Below are 19,729 nucleotides of genomic sequence, written 5' to 3'. Positions count from 1 at the left end.
TTACGAGAGAAACACAGTTAAAGTTTCAGGTTGATAAACTTTTTATCAGAACTGGGAAAAGTTAGCAATGTGATAGATTTAAGCATTTGAAAGGAGGCAAAGTGAGAGAGAGAGAGAGAGAACAAAAGGGAAGGTCTGTTACACGTTGGAAATTAGGAGATATTAAAAGACTCAAGGGTTGGTGGTGTAAAGTCAAAGGTAGTAGAAATCGGATCAGTGAAGAAACAAAACTTATGGTCACCACACTACAGGATGTGAAAGCTTTGGAGAAAGTGTAAAAGAAGTTTACCAGGACGTTGCCTCGATTCAAATGTAGTAGCTATAAGGAAAGGTTGAACAAACTTGGATTGTTTTTGCTAGAGCGTTGAGTGCTGAGGGGTGAACTGATAGAAGCAGAGAAAATTATGTGAGGCATGGATAGGATGGATAATCAGAGTCTTTTTCCCAAGGTAGAAATGTCAAATATGAGGGGGCATAGATTTAAGGTGAGAGGGGAAAAATTTAAAAGGAGATGTGTGAGGAAAATCCTTTACACAGAGAGTGCCTGAGACGTGTTACCAGGGGAGGTGGTATAAGCAGGTACGATAGCGATGTTAAAGAAGCATTAGACAGACACATGAATAGGCAGGGAATGGAGGAATATAGACCATGTGCAGGCAGATGGGAATAGCTTAGAATGGCATCAGGGTCAGCACAGACATGGTAGGCCGAATGACCTGTTCCTGTGCTGTACTGTTTTGTGTTCTAGAGGAAGCGCAGATGTAGGGTGACCTGTACCTGGCCATGTAAAGTGACTTGTACCTGACCACACTAAGCAGCCCATGCCTGCTTACAAGATAGCAGACAGAAGCTAAGCAAAACTAAGCAGCCTGCTCACACAGTGAAAAACAATGGTACTTTGAACAGAACTGCTAGAAGGTCAGGAAGAGAATGCTGTATGCAGTTTTGATAAAAGGATGCTTTAGGACAGATAAATGACCAATTCTAGACTTATTAATGAAAGGATGATTGTCCCAGTAAATGAATAACATCAGGTGCCAGATGAAGTCCCTAAGCAGCTGCAAGGATGACAGCTGAAGTTATTTCATAGTAAATAGTTGCTTCTTTGAAGCTACACGCAATATTAAATAGTTTCTAGTTAAAAATGTTTTAATCATAGAAGTTGGTTTCAATATATAACCAGAATATAATACAAGCATTAAAAAAAATCATTTAAGCTTAGATGTGAAGTTAACTCGCCATAGGAGATGCATTCTTTTATGCCCTGAATAAGATGGATTGCTCACAGCCCATAAATTACAAAATGCTAGCAATAGACGTAGTTGTATAACGTTACACTTTACAATTGACTGGAGAACAGAAGTTAACCTTATAGCAATTAGCTAAAACTAACTGACTTTTTAGTTTTACATTATGTAATTGGGAAAATAAAAGCTACTAAAGGAGGAAACATGAGAATAGAACCAAAATTTGAAAATTAAAAGGAAATGGAATGAAGGCAAAAGAGACAGTTTTAAATTGTTGAAATTATTGTTGAACCCGAAAGGCTGCAAAACGCCTAATTGATGCATGAGGTGCTGGTCCTTAACTTGGGTGGTTGAACCTCATTGAAATACTACAGAAGGCATCAAAGTAGGAGCAAGATGGAAAGCAAAGTTTTGCCTGTCATTTCAATTCCATTCCAGTAGTTGTAAAATAACCTTTTATGTTTGATTTCTAGGTGCAGCTTTCACTTTATACTTATTTGTCTGCTGAATTCATTGGCACTGCTACTATCTACAGTACTATACGTAGAGTAGGCACTGTACTGCAGCTAATGCATACTCTCAAATATTACTACTGGGTAATTAATCCATCTGATTGCAGTGGCATATCTTCCAAAGGGCAAGGTAAGAATCATATGAAATTTTTTTTATGAACGTTGCAATTATTGCAATAAGCTGAAACTTTTAATTTTACTCCTCCAAAATTCTAATATTGTTGTTCCAACAGAACTTATTTGATCACACTTTCTTATTTGGATCGTATTAGTTGTAATGCCACTTATTGAAACAGCTACAAAGTGCAACTTAGATTTACTTTCAACATAACAAAAGATATTTTGATATCAACAAGGTAGTTTCCTGTAAACTCAAGTAAATATTAATTTGGAAAATTTACTTTTTTTTAAGCTGCTGAAGTATGTGAACATAGGAAGTGGAGTAGTCCATTTAGCCCCTTGAATGTTTTTTGCTATCAAAGTTTGTTTTAACAAAATTGAATTACTAGTATTTTTATCAGGTGAATCATTCTTTGCATCAATTTAGTAGAAATGCTTGTAGTGAAAATGCCAAAGAAACCTAATTTTAAAACGTTACTATTGTCACTGTTTTTCTGTTAATTAAGTTCTCAACAAAGTCTTTATTAGCCTAGGTCAGCGACTCTAATACTCTTTTGGCCAGGCTGTAATTTTGCACCATTTGTAAACCTGTGTTCATTCCAAATCTGTGTTGCTTCAAGCTGAACATGCTCCATGCCCATCATGCTGTTTCTGGCCTATGTTGGCACCCTTTCTAGCAATGCTTTGAGTTTTGAATCTTTACTCTTGCTTTCAAAATCTTCCATGGTTATCCTCACTGCCTTTATAACATCCTACAACTGTCTAAGATCTCTGTAATCCTTCAGTTCTGGCCTTTTGCATATTCTGATTTTTCATGCTCCACAATCGGTGGCTGTACCTGTATAGTTTAATGTTTGAAAAATCCTCCCTAAACCTCCATGCCTCTTTGCATTTCCTCCTTCCTTTAAGATGCCTCTTTGACCAAGCACTTGGTCACCTGTTCTAATATCTCCTTGTGTGGCTCGGTGTCAAGTTTCGTTTGATAATGCTCATGAAGCACTATTAAAATTCTTCCATGGGATGTGGGCTTCACTTCACAGGTGTTGCCCATCCCTAATTACCACAACTGAGAAGCTTGCTAGGCTTTTTCAGAGGACAGTTGAGTCAACCACATTGCTGTGAGTCTGGAGTCAGTTGTAAGTTAGACTAGGTAAGGATGGCAGATGGCCCTCTGAGAAGCACATGGGTGAACCAGATGGGTTTTTTACAACATTATTGATAGTTTCATGATCACCATTACTGAGTTTAGTTCTTAATTCTAGATTCATTAATTAATAGATTTGAATCAGTGTCCCCAGAACATATGACTGGGCCTTTGGACTACCAGTCCAAATTACATCACCACATTGCCACCCTATCCCCAAAATGTTTACAACATTAAAGGCATAATGCAAATTGTTGTTAGGAAGACATAAGAAAACATTACTATGAACAGATTTTCAACATTGTTTTGTAACTATCAGCTTCTGTTTGCTTCTATATATAAGTGGTTATTGTAGTCTGTTATGACATTTGTTTTATTCATGTGACAGGTGCTGGCTGAGTGCTAGAAATGCACTCAAATCTTGAAACACCTGGAAAGAAATGGGTTTGTAAAATCTGTTCTAATGTAGTCAATAGGAAACTAGCACAAATAGTGTGATATAACTTTGGTATGAAATCACTCATATTGGCTTTTGGCTAGTAGTTTTAGGCCACAGATAGTTTTGAACTGGCAGCAGCAGCATAGCTAAGTGTTGTGAAGTGAACTTGAAAATATTTTCCTTTAATTGAATTCTCCAGGAGCTTGCAACATATTATTTATAGCAATTTTCCATGAGGAACGAGTAAATGGAGCAATGGCAGATACAGAATGTAAAAGGGCAAGAAATTGAGCAGTTATCAGTCTCAACTGATCTCTCCCCATCCTGCATACAATTGATGTCCCCAGTGGACATTGGGGCAAGCAGTGGAAACTTGCTTGAGATAGATGGGAGCTTTATTAAGACATGGCACTGGAGATGGGAACATCCAGCATGCAATTTGCCATCATTTAGCATACAGAACATCCAATTTAAATCATATACAGGAAACTGGTGTTGATAGGAACTGAAGGATCAGCCCATAGCTAATTTTAAAGAGCAATATAATAAAGGATAAACTAAATGATGTGTTAGCTGTGGCTAGGTTGGTAGCGGTCTCATCTTTATGTCAGAACCCTGAGTTAAGTCCTACTCCAGAGACTTGAGTGCAGAAATATAGGCTGACACTTTGCAATTACTAAGGAATGCTGCACGTTCAGACTTTCCATATTTTTGGTGAGATGTTAACCTGGCCCCATTGCTGTCCCAGGTGGACATAAAAGATCCCATGACATTATTTTGAAAAGCAGCAGGAAAGTTATCCCTGAAGTTATGGCTAATGTTATTTTCTCAATCAACGCCATTAAAAACTTGATTTTCTGGTCAATTTGATTTTGTTAATTTTGCTCTGGGCATGAAATGTAGTACCTGTAATTGAATGAAAAAAGTGTCTGCTGGAATTATGTCATTCCAGACAGATATTGATTTCAAACTACAACTTTTCCAAAGTTACTGAACATAACTTGATCATGTGCTGAATTGAGCAGCTTGCAATGGCTTATTTTGATACCAATGATTGATTAGAATTGTCTTATGTTACTGTTTTGCGATTTACTTATTATGCACAATTCCTTTGACTTTTGTCTCCCAATAAAGCTGCCACAAAGCCTTTCTCAGTTGGTAGGGTGGAGATAATCCGGTCAGCTGACATCCATGACAAATTCTTGCTACTGTTCCACAATCAGTGGGTGTTTTTTGTCCATCATGTTAAGACAAAAGATCTCCTTATTACAAGTTGTTAACCTTATTTATCCAGTGATCTGGTTCAACTCATTTTCAAGCTTTGGCAGGTAGGGTTGAGTGATTGGTAGGGTTGGATCTAAAACTTCTGAACGACTTTTGTTGAGGCAAGCCTACATGTGCTATTGCACTGCCTGTGATTAGTGTGTAGTTGTCACATGGTGAGACTTTACTCTTCCGATGTTGACACAGAGTAAAGCTAAAGAATTTCTTTTCCCAATTTTCTCCCCTTCTTTCCTCTCCTGAAGGTGGTGACTCATGCTGGGGTATGGTTCCACAGGCACCAGCAGCCCTCCGGTACCTCACCCAAGGGTCTATTCTTCATGTGTGAGCCTATACGGTGAGTATCGGTGGGCTATTCGACTGTGGGGCATCAATGCCAAGGAAGTCCTTTCTGCACCTGATGTCCGTGCATGTATTTTTAGCAAGATGGCTTCATAGTGACCTGGAAGCGAAACTCTGCCCAGTTTTTTATGTGCCTCTTCTGTACTCTGGAGCATTGAAAGATGAGGTACCATCTTGAAGTTTATGTTGAGCTTAACAGAGGTAGTGATGGAAAGCTTGAAATTCAAATAGAAGGCAAAAATTGACATCACAAGTGTAGGTCAAGAGAATGTTGAAAATAGAGCCGTGTTTAGATAAGCCTTCAAATCTGGGACTTGGATATATTGTAACCAATACAAGAACAGATTGGAGAAGAGTTCAGCTGAAGGAGTGGTGTTAGTAGTTACCTGGTTTATCTTTATATTGGGTTCCAAGACACAATTGCTTATTTATGGAGCATTGAAAAATAAAAGTGATGAACTTATCACATTCTTCAAATTAGTACCATATTATCCAAATTAACTTGTTCATACATTCTGCTGCTCTCTTAATTCTGTTGTATTAAATTGGTTTTATTATGGTTTATAAACAATGAAGATGAAAAGGCTGTTTGTAAATTTTTGGACAGAGTAAAAATATAGTTTGTAATTGCAAAGGACTAGGAAATACTGAAAATGAGGCCCAATCATATGTTTGGGTTATCTTGACTCTCCTAAATTAACCTTATGAGGAGCTTAAAATATGCATTTTCCAACAAGATGCTTTCTCCTTTTCCTGTAGTGCCAATTGAGCTGAACTGTGGAATTTTCTCACGGATTGTTGTTCTGAGAAGGATTGCGTAAATGATATTTTTGACAAAAGCCCCCACACTGACTGCATATAAAAATCACAAAGGTCCATTATATGAACTATGTGTTTAAAATCTGAATGTAAGGTTGAGATCTTTAGGTAAGAAATGCTAACAATACTAGCAAAATAATTATTGTAATTATTGGAGACAATAACCTCAGGCTGTGGTAAGACAAAAGTCTATGACCAGAATTAGGAGGTGTCCTTTGATTCAATCTGGTAATCAGTATGTTGAACATTCAGTAGTGAAGATTGCAATAGTAAACTTGATCTTACAAAATGAAGCAAGAAAAACGAATGATCTGTAGTTATGTTAGCATTTGTAAAATAATGCAGTATCCCTGGCCAGAAGAGTTAAAGATGAAAGATGTTGATCTTTAAGTTAACCAGTTTTGATGAAATGAAAGGTGATCTTGCCTATTATTAATTGGAAAGAATTAATGCCAGATGTATATGCTGGATGAAGGAGGACACAGACTTTTTAATAGATAAATATTGAAAGTAGAGAAAAGTTTTCTTAAACATTGCAAATGATGAATATTATGGAGGTAATGCAGAAAAAATATAAAATGAGTAGAAGGGAACCAAGGAGGAAACTTATTTTTCCTGTACTTGAAGGACCAATCTTGCCTTGTCAGTGACAGCAGCTTGTATTTTTATAGCTCTTTTTGACAAAATAAAATATCCGACAGCACTTTACAATAGTGTTCCGAAGTAAAAATCAGAGACTAAACCACATAAAGAAATGTTAGAGCAGATGGTCAACAAGTTGGCCACAAGCAAATCTTTTATGACGAAAGTGAGGTGGAGAGGTATAGGACAGTAATTGCAGAATTCAGAGCTTAGGTAGCAGAAGCCACAGCCAGCAGTGATTAGCGATTAGAATCGGGAGTACTTGAGTGCAGAATGAGACGAATGTGGATAACTTGGTGGTTACATCTGGACCACAATTTGCATACAAGTTAATGTCAAAGATTCTAGAAGTCATTTAGAATTAAGTTGTTTGGGCATGCTATGAAACATCTCTGTGGCACCCAGAACTTGAAAGTGGACTTTCTAGACTAGAGATGGGGTGGTATCACGGAACTACGAAACCCTTAAACTAGCAAAAGCTGTTGAAAGTATTGCAGGCAATCAGATTTGATTGGAAAGACTAAATACTAATTGTTGCTCTGTACATGGGGCTAAATCAGGATACTATTTGGTGAGACTGCGCCTGTGGTAATTCGATATGGGCTGAGACAAGCCATCTACTAACACCATTTCTCTTTGACATTGGTGCAGAAGTTGTGATAAAAGAAGCACTAGGTAGAACTACAGAAGGTTGTCAAATTAGGAGGTCAGTTGGTGAAAGTAGTGATATTTAATGATGACCAGGAGATATAGGCGCGCACAGCAGAACGTCTACAAACAGTGTTGGATAGAATGATAAATAATGTAAAAATGACAAGCCATGAAGACTGTAAGAAATAAAGTAGGAAAATTGATGACAAACTAAGTGGTTAACAGCTGGAACAAATTAATTTAAGTATCTGAGAAACACCTTATCAGAAATTGGTTGCTATCATAAATCAGAGCTAGAATAGTAGGTACAATGAATGCATTTTTGAAAGATAAAGAGCTGATCAACATTAGAATAATTAAAGGTCATCCAATCAGTCTTGATTCTTTTGAGTGTTTTGTTTTATGGGCAGCACTGTAAGCATAGCAGATAGAAATGTCAGGAAAAATATTAAGAGATTATGTGAATAGGCAAGACTTTGGCCAAGGGAAAAATGTGAGGCTATCCGCTTTTGATGTAAAAAGGGTAGGACAGAGTACTTACTAAATGATGATTTCTGTCCTTATTAAATGAGGAAAAGTTGCAAGCAATGAGATCCAGAGATTTGGAGTTTTTATACATTGATCGTTAAATTATAAAGAAAAGTCACAAAAAAAATCAAACAGGCATGAAGAATGCTGGCCTTTATATCTGGATGTCTAGAATACATAAAGGTAGAAGTTATGCTGTAGATTTACAAGGCTCTGGTTACACCACAGCTGGAATACTGAGAACAATTCTGGATACCACACCTTTGGTAGGATATATTGGTATGCAAGGAAGTGCTGCCCACTTGGACTCCAGTATTTAAATTATCTTAATAATGTGAGGAAAGATTAAACAACATAAATTGTGTTCAAATAATCATTTGGTAGAACTGAAATTGAATATTGCTGAAAATTGCTGAAGCTTTTCATCTTGTATACATCAGGACAAAGGTAAGAATGCAAAATTTCAAATGGTCAGAACAATTAAGATTCCAGGAGAAAAGAGGTACTGATTGCTTGATAAGTGAGTATAATTGGCTAAGGCTTTGCCATGGAGAAAAGTTAAATGGCCAAGTGATAAGCTGACTAAATCAATAAGCATGTTTCTTTGATTGCTTGTAATAAGCAGAGTACAGATTGTACTCAATCAGCCCATGCTTGTAAAACCCAAAACAAAGCATCTGTAATTAGACAAAATTTACTGAACAAATCTGTGTGTGCTAAAAGTTCCACAAACAACAATTTAAAGCAATCAGTTGAACTTGCGACATAGCTCATTTATGCTTACTAGAAGTGGAAAACATTCATATGTAAGAACCTGTTCTTTGCAAAGAAAAGAAATATGTTCAAACCTTGCATTTTTTTCTCATTTGCCTGAGAGTTTATGGAGCCTAGAGTTCTCTATGGCAATGCCTGAGCCAATCACAAACTGATTTGCCAACCAATCAGCACCCTTTCATCTTGAGGTATAAATTATTGTGATTTATTGCAAATTCTTGCTTTTGTCTTGATGAATGCAAGTTGATAAGCTTTGATGGCGTGTTTTGCTTTTCAGCAATATTCAGATTATTTCATACTTAAGATGACTTCTGCTTGAAATGATGAGATTTACCAGACAAATGCACCAACTTCATAACATTCAAAGTATGTCAGTGGTGACATAGATAGTGAGATGCCAATTAAAGACCATATTTGGAAAATTAGCATTGAAAAATGTTTCTTTTTTGAAGATCTGCTCTAAATCCTGAATGCTGGCAGTTTTCTATTTACAATAGTGAAACATTGGTAAAAGTACATCTAGGAGCTCAAAGGCTAGATTACACTCCCCCGGTGAGTACACTTTCTCTTTTGGAATGTAGGTTTGTGCTTGCTCCACTTCTGATGTGAAGAAAAATATTTCTATGTAAGGCTGTATTACTCAATAGTTCATACCCAAACACACCTTGATTTTAAATCCAAAACTGCAATGGTAATTTTGGGTGTACTGTTACATAACAAATCTTTTAACAGTGGTCGTAATCACAGTGCCATCAGTTGTAGAACTTACTGCAATTAAATATGAATTTCCTCATTTACAAAAAAGGCTTTGTTAGTGTGTTTTGTGATGGGTTATTGTGATTACATATAAATAAATTTACATGCACACATGTTTTTGGAAGCAAATCAAAGATGATGACTTTGATTTCCATCAGTTTTGATTATTTTAAACTTGAATAAGAATCTGAAAATAAAAAAAACTGGGCTGACTGGAAGGGGCCATACATTGTCATATTGTCATAAACTCAACTGGTTCGCTGATGACCTGTAGTTAAGGAAACCTCCTGCCTTTACTTGGTCTGTTGCTGACTCACATCCGTAGAACACCAGTTGAGTGTCTCGGAATGCATTGGTGTCAATGTTGCCATTTGTCGTACAGGAAAAAAGGGGGCCAAATATTATTGACATTTTTCGCTTCAGCCTGATGTTCAGTACGTATTCCAGCTAAGAAGTAATGTGGATGAAACATTGTAGGACAATGAAGATTGAAGGATCAACCATAAATGATAGAGGATGTGCTCTGGAATGTAGGGTTAGTGAAGGTTTTATTTTTCCTTCAATGGATGTACATGTCTGCCAATCCCTAATTGCCATTGAAAAGATGTCATGAGCTCTCTCTTTTAAACTTGCAGTCCATAAGGGGAAGGCACACCCATAATGCAGTTAGAAAGGGAGTTTCAGGAGTTTGACCCTGTGACAGTGAAGGAACGGTAATACATTTCCAAGTCAGGATGGTGTGTGGCTAGGAGGGGAACTTGAGTTAATACAGTGTGGAGCTGGAGGAACACAGCAGGTCAGGCAGCATCAGAGGAGCAGGAAAGTTGATGTTTCAGGTTGAGAACCTTCAAAAGGACACTGAGCCCTGATGTGAGGGGTCCTGACCTGAAACGTCGACTTTCCTGATCCTCTGATGCTGCCTCTGATGACATGCTGTGCTCCGCCAGCTCCATGCTGTGTTGACTCTGACTCCAGCATCTTGAGTTCTTGTTATCTAAGAGGGCAACCTGTAGGTTGTGGTGATCACTTGCATCTACTTTCTTGATGGTAGTTGTTATACGTTTGGAAGTTGCTGTAAAGGAACTTTGGTGGTTTGATGTAGTGTGTCCTGTGCATGGTACACACTGCAGCCACTAAGCATCAGTGGTAAATGAAGGGAATATTGAAGTGGTAGATGGTGTTCCACTCAGTTGGGCTGCTTTGGCCTGCATTGTGTCCAGCTTCTTTAATGCATTAGAGTTGCATGCATCCAGGCAAGTGGAGACACTCATGACTTGGGCTATTGTTAATATGGAAAGCTTTGGGAGTTAGAAGATGAGTTAATTGCTGCAGAATTCTTAATTTCTGACCTGGTCTTGGAATCACAGTATTCATATGGTTGATCCCATTCAGTTTCTAGTCAGTGGTAGGATGTTAATATTGGGAGAATTCACAGATGGTTATGCCATTGAATGTCAGGGGAAAAGGTAAGATTCTGTCTTATGGCAGGCAACGACCATCTGCAACATGTGTAAATGTTACTTGTCGCTTATTATTCCAAACCTGGATGTTGTACAAGTCTTGCTACATTTAACTATGGACTGATTTAGAATCTGTGCAGTCATGAACAGTGCCAAACATTATGCCATCATCAGCAAACGCTTCCATTTCTGACCTCTAACAGTTGGAAGGACATTGATGAAGCTGCTGAATTTGATTGCAGAGTTAAAATACTTTGATGACATTGTGATATTTGCAGTTGGTTACTGACATCAGAAATTTTCCTGCATGTTTGATGCCAATTGTGATGAACATCATGCAAATATGCATCGTGCGTTTCATGACTTGACCCCCAAGGTGAGATGTCCAAACAGGGTACATCTGTCTCTTTTCAGATGTATATCATAGACATCCATTTTGTGGCTGCACACGTCAATAGTAAGAATAGTTCCTGATATTGACAGAGACCCAAGGTACTGCATGACACACCCAGCGTTTCCCTCCTCTGTTATTGTTCTTCATATTACTTCATTGATGTAGGTTTGTTTGCCTTCAATTTGATTTAGGGACTGAAATACGTATAAGCAAAATCTGAGTCAGGAAAATATGTCACAAGATCATATTTCTTCTACTTAAAACATTTCTGTTTGACTAGCAAGTACAGTGTTGTTATTCAAACTTTTTGAGTATTTTTTTCCTGGGAGCAAATGTGCTACATGTTGAGGTATAGCTTGTAAAACAAACTAAATAAAATTGTAAAACCTCCATACTTCTTTATTTAATACTATGTGAGTTCCTCATGATGTTCACCTTTACTGAACTTAAAATTATACTGTGCTACACCTGTGATTTCTAATAATTGCAGTCAGTTCACTCTAGTGAACTATTCCACAAGTGTGTTATAGTGTTCTATTTTTTCAACATTCAAAGTACTTGTAAAGCATCTAATTATTTTCATCATGTTTTGACATTTCCACTCCCCAAATGTTTTTTGATTATTGATGGAAATCAGTGCCGGTCTCAACAAAGCATTTTAAAAGTATAGTTCTTCTCAATTATGGCCCCATTAACAAAGTCTGCGAAGTAAGTAGTTATACCTGAAATAGGAAATCAGTATTAGGTTTCTTTTCTGTTGAAAGCAGAAAGCTTGAGGAATGACCAAATAGTGGTCTTTAAAATTATAGAATGTTTTATTAAGAGTAGATGCTAGGCATATTTCCACTTCTGTAGAAGATTAATATTGGAAGTTGCCAAGAGAAGGTGATCACCGCAAAATCAAATTGGAAATTCAGAATTTTTTTTATCAGAAGAGTGTCGAACACATACAACAGGAAGTATTTGAGACAAATTGTATAGGTGCGTTTAATTGGAATCCAAATAAGAATTTGAAGGGGAAGTGAATAAAGAGCCATGCTGATGGAATTAAGTTAACGAAGATGGGAGAAGGCTAGAGTAGAGTTTAAATACTGGCATAGCCTAATAGGAGCAAATGTCCATTTTTGTTTTTTCACAGATTGTGGATATTTCTGGCTAGATCAGCATTTGTTACCCACCCCTAAATGTCTTTCAGAAGGTAATGTTGAGCTGCTTTCTTGAACCACTGCAGTCTTTCCAGTGTTGATGTATCCATGGTCCTTTTAGAACAGAGCTTGTAGAATTTTGATGCAGTGGCAGTGATGAAAGGCAATATTGCTCTATGCCAGAGTGTTTTGTGGTTTGAAGGTGAAGTTGTAGCATGATGTTCCTATGCATCTGCTGTCCTTGTCCTTCTAGGTGATAGAGGTCTTAGGTTTGCAAGGTGTTGTCAAAGAAACATGCGTAAGCTGCTGCCACTGTATGTCAGAGATGGAGGAAGTGAATGTTGAAGATGGTAGGTGGGCTGTAATCAAGTGCACTGCTTTGCTGTAGATGACGTTAAACTTTGTGGTATTGGGGCTACACTTACCCAAGCAAGTGGAGAGTACGTGTGTTGTCTATTTTGTGTAAAACTTCTTTAAAGTTGATAGTAGGCAGGTTTGAAGTGAATGGTGTGGGATCCAAATTTTATGCTCAGGCGAGCCTTATGAGATAATGCAGAATGCATTACAAGGAAGAACTCTTTTTGGTGTAATCAAACTATATACCACTGAGTTGACTTTTGATTAGCATCTTTTTCATAATTGGGCCTTTAATTTACTATGGATGTACAGAATTTTGTTGTTCTGAAAGCCATGATATTGTATAAATGGTATTGAAGCGTATGCCAAAATGCAAACATACAAATATATGAGTAAGGAGTGGGAATAGGCCCTTGCACCTTTGGGTCTACACTGCTAGTCAATTAGATCAAGGCTGATTGTGGCCTTGATACCACTTCCATGCTTACATGAATGCCCTCGGATTCCGTTTTTAGTCAAGAATTTATCTATCTCTGCCTTAAAAATATTCTATGACCTGGCCTCCAGCAAACTCTGGGCAAGAGTATTCCACAGACTTGTGACCCTTGGAGTGAAAGAAAATGCTCCTCATATCCATTTCAGACAAGACCTACTCGCTTATTTTTCAAACCATATCCCTTAGTTCTAATCTCTCTCAATTGGCATAATACCTATCAGCATTTGTCATATCAAGTCTATTAAACACTAAAGATGAAATGTTGGATAGGCCGAGTTCTGGCATATGCTTTTCTGGTCAGTTTTACTCCAACACTCTCACCATCACTTGCCACTCCACCAATTACTTGTTTACTGTATATTCATCCAGTCAATTTCTCACCCACTTACCCTCAATGAACATATAATCATCACCTGTTCCTTAGTTCCACTTAATGTCAGACATCCGTGTCAGACCCCACTGGATAGTATCACATTTCCCTAATTTCTTTATAAAATACATTAATACATGCATAATAATAAATAAAAACTAAAAGAATTATGCAAAATTATAATGTATCATATTCCTTTTTAGTCTATAGTGACTTCCCAAATATCCTTTTTTCCAGTAATTTTCATAGTTTTATAGACCTTGCTTCTTTTTTTATAAAACAATCAGACAACTCTCTATATGTTTCCCACCAGTTTCAATTTGGATGTTTTTCATTCTGCAACAGCTCAGTCATTTTTCATTCACACATTTTGCTGAATGCACATTATCCCAATGTAACTTCTTTTCGATATAATCCCCAATGGGTATTGCTGCTGAGTCCCTTTAGAATTTGTTCTGAATTTTTTGCTGAGAGATACACCATTCCATTGCTTTATCAGTGAGTGTTTATGTTGAGAAACAAAAATAGAGATTGCTGGAAAAGCTCAGCAGGTCTGGCAGCATCTGTGAAGAGAAATCTGAGTTAACGTTTCGGGTCCGGTTCCAATTATAGAAATTTCAAAGCAATGTTGCTTCATTTTAAATTTTTTCACTGTTTTGTTTGTTCGAATTATATCTTCTACCTTGGGATTTTTCATAGTTGTACTCAATTCTAAGATCTTTAAACTGACATCTGGCTTCTTTAGAGTGCCTACCCAATTTAGCTGTTCAATCAGACTTTGCAATTCTGCATTTCAGTTTTGAAAAGCACAGCAACTTTTCATGAGGCCCTATCTTGATGTAATTATTATTAATTGTTATATATTCTGATATAGCAATATTCAATCTATTTCTGTTTTCCAATGCAATGTATTTAGTGCTCCATAAGTCATATTTCTAATTTTGAATTCTGTTTTAAGCTTTATTTAGAATAACGATTTCAAATTCACTGTTCTTCTCCCACAAAAAGAAATTGTCTGTAAGCATCATAAAAATGCCTGAAATCTGTCCTCCATGCAAGTAACACTTGGCAGGATTTGCTTCAGCTGAAGACAGCGCAACAAGCACCAAACTCTAGAGGCATCATTTAGACCATGTGTGTATTTATTTAATTTCCAGTGTCCTCGGTGGATTTCGCACCTCTCCTGGAGGGCAAAGAAATGCTTCCCTTTTGAACTAATAACCCTCCAGAAATGGTACTTTGATGGCAGTTATCTGTTACCATGACATTTGTTGCTAACAATACCAAGAAAATATTCCAAATTGCTTTTCCTGCCATTGGTGAATGTAAACACCTCCTGGTCCCTCAAATAAAACTGAAAGAACTGTGGATGCTGTCAGTCAGAAACAGAAACAGAAATTGCTAGAAAAGCTCAGCAGGTCTGGTAGCATCTGTGAAGAGAAATCAAAGTTAACGTTTCCTCTGATTTCTCTTCACAGATGCTGCCAGACCTGCTGAGCTTTTCCTAGTTCCTCATGTTTTCTTGAGAACCTTTGGGGTGGCACGGTGGCTCAGTGGTTAGCACTGCTGCCTCACAGCACCAGGGACCTATGTTCAATTCCACCCTCGGCCGACTGTCTGTGTGGAGTCTGCACATTCTCCCTGTGTCTGCGTGGGTTTCCTCCAGGTGCTCCGGTTTCCTCCCACAGTCCAAAGATGTGCAGGTTAGGTGGAATGGCCATGCTAAATTTCCCATAGTGTTCAAGGGATGCCTAAGTTAGGGGGTTAAAGGGAGATGGGTATGGGTGGGATGCTCTGAGGGTTGGTGTGGACTTGTTGGGCCAAAGGGCCTGTTTCCACACTGTACAGATTCTATGATTCTGATGCTGCCAGCCTGGATTTAGCCTTGTAAACCCATCAGGAGACATATTTTCCATGCATCTCCTCTTAATGATAGGGCTGGCTGTCCCCCATTTGGCACCTCTTTGAACACCTCAAATTCTCTCTAGCTTTCTAATTTATTCATAATCTAAGCATTCCCAATCACACAGGTTTTGGCTCCTGCTGTCACTCCTGGTGTGTCCTATATTCCTTGTTAAGCTACTCATTCTCTCTCTTTCTGGACTGTTACTGTTTGCTTTCCCCATGCTTATAAAAGTGTTCTTTACAATGGTCCATGAACTCTTTCTGGGGGCGTTTTCTCTCCCACTGCCCCATCAGAGCTTACACTGGTGTCCTACTTGCCATTTTAATCCTTCATGTTTCCAATTCCATGGGACTGACCTTTTGCCCCTCATTCTGTACATTCAACCAGTGGCCTTCCCTGCTGTACTTTTAGTCAGATTTTTTCATTGAATACTCCCTTCTGATAAATATTTGACTGTAGTACCCATTTTACATATTTGTCTTTTGAGATGGATGGCCTTATTTTGATCTCGAATTGATCTGTCCTTTAACCAGCAAACTTTCAATTGTGAGAAAGAGACAAGGAGAGGCAATGGCCTAATGGTATTATCGCTAGACTATTAATCCAGAAACTCAGCCAATATTCTAGGGACTCAAGTTTGAACCCCAGCACAGCAGATGGTGTAGTTAGAATTCAATAAAAAAAAATCTGGAATTAAGAATCTACTGATGACTGTGAAACCATTGCTGAGTGTTAGACAAACCCATCTGGCTCGCTAATGTACTTCAGGGAAGGAAATCTGCCGTCATCACCTTGCCTGGACCACATGTGACACCAGACCCACAATAATGTGATTGATTTTCAGTTGTTCTCTGATATGGCCTAACAAGCCACTGTGAAGCCTAAACAAAGAAATGAAACTGGACGGACCACCCAGCATTGACCCAGGCATTAGAAATGACAATGGTAGAAATAGCCGTGTTGACGCTGTAAAGTCTTCCTTAAAATTTGGGGTTGCTGCCAAAATTGGGAGAGCTGTCTCACAGGCTAGTCAAGCAATAGCCTGACATAGCAATGTTCATGGAATCATACCTTATTGAGAATGTTCCAGACACTGCCATTACCATCCCTGGATGTGTCTTGTCCTACAGGCAGGCTAGACCTAGCAGAAGGCACAGTGATATACAATCAGGAGGGAGTTCCCCTCAGAGCCCTCAACATTGACTGCAGACCCCGTGAAGTCTCATGGCTTCAATTTAAACATGGCAAGGAAATCTCCTCCTTACCATGTACCTGTCCTCTCTTGGGGTTGAATCAGTACTCCTCCAAGTTGAAAAATACTTGCAGATAGCACTGAAGGTGGCATGGACATAAAATGTACTCTGAAGGGGGAATTTCAATGTCTACCACCAAGAATGTCTTGGCAGCAGCACTTCTGATCGAGCTGGTTGGGTCCTAAAGGATGTAGGTGCTAGATTGGGTCTGCGGCTGGTGGTGAGGGAACCGACAAGGGCAGGAAACTATGCTTGACCACACCCTTTACCAACCAAATGCATAAGACCATGACAGTATTGGAAAGAAAGACCACCACGCAGTCCATGTGGAGATGAAGTCTCGCCTTTACATGTAGAATACCCACCATCATATTGGACAGACTTTGAACAGATGTAGCAACTGTGAGGCACTGTGGGCCATCAACAGCAGCAGAACTATACTCCAGCATAACCTGCAATGGCATGGCCTGGCATATCCACCAATCAGCCATTAGCACCAAGCCAGGGGATCACCCCTGGTTCAATGGAGAGTGCAGGAGGGCATGCCAGGAGCAGCACCAGGCATACCTAAAAATGAGGTGTCAACCTGGTGAAGCTACCGAACAAGACTACTTGCATGCTAAACAGCATAAGCAGCAAGTGATAGACAGAGCTAAGCTGTCCCATAACCAATGGACCAGATCTAAGCTCTGCAGTCCTGCCATATCTAGTTGTGAATGATGGTAGGCAATTAAATAACTCACTGGAGGAGGAGGCTCAACAAATAGCCCCACCAAAACTCAACATATCAGCGCAGAAATAAGGTTGAACCATTTGCAGCAATCTTCTGCTGGAAGTGCTAAATGGGTGATCCATCTCAGCCTCCTCCAGTAGTCCCCAGCATTACAGATACCAGTCTTCAGTCTTTGATTCACTCCATGTGCTAACAAGAATTGGTTGGAGCTACTGGAAGCTGCAGAGACTATAGGCACTGACAATATTCTGTACTGAAGACTTGTGCTCCAGATCCTGTGCTCTCCTAGCCAAGATATATTTACAATACGGCATCTATCCGACAATGTGGAAAATTGCACAGGTATGTCCTGTACACACAAAGCAGGACAAATGCAACCCGGCCAACTGCTGCCCCATCAGTTTACTCTTCGTCATCAGTAAAGTGATTGAACGTGTTTGTTTTTATTCATTTACAGGATGATGGCATCGCTGGCTAGGCGAGCAATTATTGCCCATCCCTAATTGCCCATAAGGCAGTTAAGAGTCAACCACATTGCTGTGGGTCTGGAGTCACATGTAGGCCAGACCTGGTAAAGATGGTAGTTTCCTTCCCTAAAGAACATTAGTGAACCAGATGGGTTTTCCCAACAATCGACAATGAATTCATGGTCATCATTAGATTCTTAATTCCAGATATTTTGTTGAATTCAAATTCCACTATCTGTTGTGGTGGAATTCAAACCCAGGTCCCCAGAACGTTGTTTGGGTCACTCGATTAACAGTCCAGCGATAATACAACTAAGCCATTGCCTCCCCATTCATCAACAGTGCTATCAAGCAGCATCTGCTCAGCCAAAACCTGCTCAGTTATGCCCTGTTTAAGTTCTGCCATGGCACTTAGCTCCTGACCTCATTACGACCTTGGTTCAAACATGGAGCTGAATTCCAGAGGTGAGGTGAGAGCGACAGCCCTTGACATCAAGGCTGCATTTGACTAAGTCATCAAGAAGTCATAACAAAACTGGAATCAATGGGTATCATGAAGCAAACTCTCTATTGGTTGGATTTATACCTGGTACACAGGAAGATGGTTATGGTTATTCGAGATCAGACATCTCAGCTCCAGAACATCTCTGCAGGCGTTCCTTGGTAGTATCCTAGGCCCAACCATCTTCAGCTACTTTAACAATGACCTTGTGTCCATCGTAAGATCAAAAGGTGGGAATGTTCGCTGATGATTGCACAATGTTTAGCAGCATTCATGACACTTCAGACACTGAAGCAGTCCATGTTCAAATGCAACAAGATCTGGACAATGTCCAGGCTTGGGCTGATATATGGCAAATAACATTCACACCACACAAATGCCAGGCAATGGCCGTCTCCAATAAAAGAGAATCTAATCATTGCCCCTTGACATTTAATAGCATTACCATGACTGAATCCCCCACTATCAACATTGTTGGGGTTACCATTAACCAGAAACTCAACTGGACTTGCCACATGAGCACAATGGCTGCAAGAGCAAGTTTAAGGCTTGGAATATTTTGTCAATTAACTCACCATCTGACTCCCCAGAGCCTGTCAAGTGAGGCATGAGTCAGGAGTGTGATGGAATACCTCCCACTTGCCTGGATGAGTGTAGCTCCAACAAAACTCAAGAAACTTGACACCATCCAGAACAAAGCAGCCCACTTTTTTGTCACCATATCCACAAGCATCCAGTCCCTCCATCACCAATACTCAATAGTACACACTGCTGTTATCTCCAAGATGCACTGCAGAAATTCACCAAAGATCTTTCGAAAGCACCTTCCAAATCTACAACTATGTCCATCTAGAAGGAGAAGGGCAGGAGATACATGGGAACATGTGCAAGTTCCCCTCAAAGCTATTCACTATCCTGACTTGGAAATATAAAACCGTCCCTTCAGTATCGTTGGGTCAAAATTCTGGAATTCTATCCCTAAGGGCATTGTGGGTAAACCTACAGCATGTAGAGTGCATTGGTTCAAGAAGGCAATTCACCACTACCTTCTTAAGGGCAGAGAGGTGTGATAAATGCTGTCCAGCTGGTGTTGCCAACGTCCCACAAGTAAATTTTAAAAAAAGCCTGATCTCATAGTGTAATATATGATTATGAGAAATACCTGGATCCTCGTTACTTTCTCTAACAACTTTGGGATGTGTACATTTGTAATCCATATTAAGCAACCTTGAAGAGTGTACCTGGACAGCCTGGTTTCCATGCTGTACATTTTTTTTTAACCAATAATATTTCCTGGGTCTCTTCACTCTTTATGACCCTCTTTTTAACAATAAATGATGTCTCCTTGATGGAAGAGATAGTAGCAACTGCAGATGCTGGAGAATCTGAGA

At 39.1% G+C, this 19,729-nt stretch overlaps 1 protein-coding gene across 1 annotated transcript in view; it reads left to right on the top strand.

Moving 5' to 3' along the window:
- nbeaa (neurobeachin a) overlaps positions 1-19,729 on the top strand; it is an 831,637-nt gene that overhangs the window by 179,165 nt on the left and 632,743 nt on the right. Inside the window, exon 13 of the mRNA XM_048597909.1 lies at positions 1,721-1,889. Coding sequence (XP_048453866.1) covers positions 1,721-1,889 — 169 coding nt within the window. The remainder of the gene's footprint in view (positions 1-1,720; positions 1,890-19,729) is intronic.

The sequence above is a fragment of the Rhincodon typus genome, chromosome 6 (genome assembly GCF_021869965.1).
Source record: "Rhincodon typus isolate 14 chromosome 6, sRhiTyp1.1, whole genome shotgun sequence".
Classification (NCBI taxonomy): Eukaryota; Metazoa; Chordata; class Chondrichthyes; order Orectolobiformes; family Rhincodontidae; genus Rhincodon; species Rhincodon typus.
This window is presented reverse-complemented; position numbering and strand designations above follow the sequence as displayed.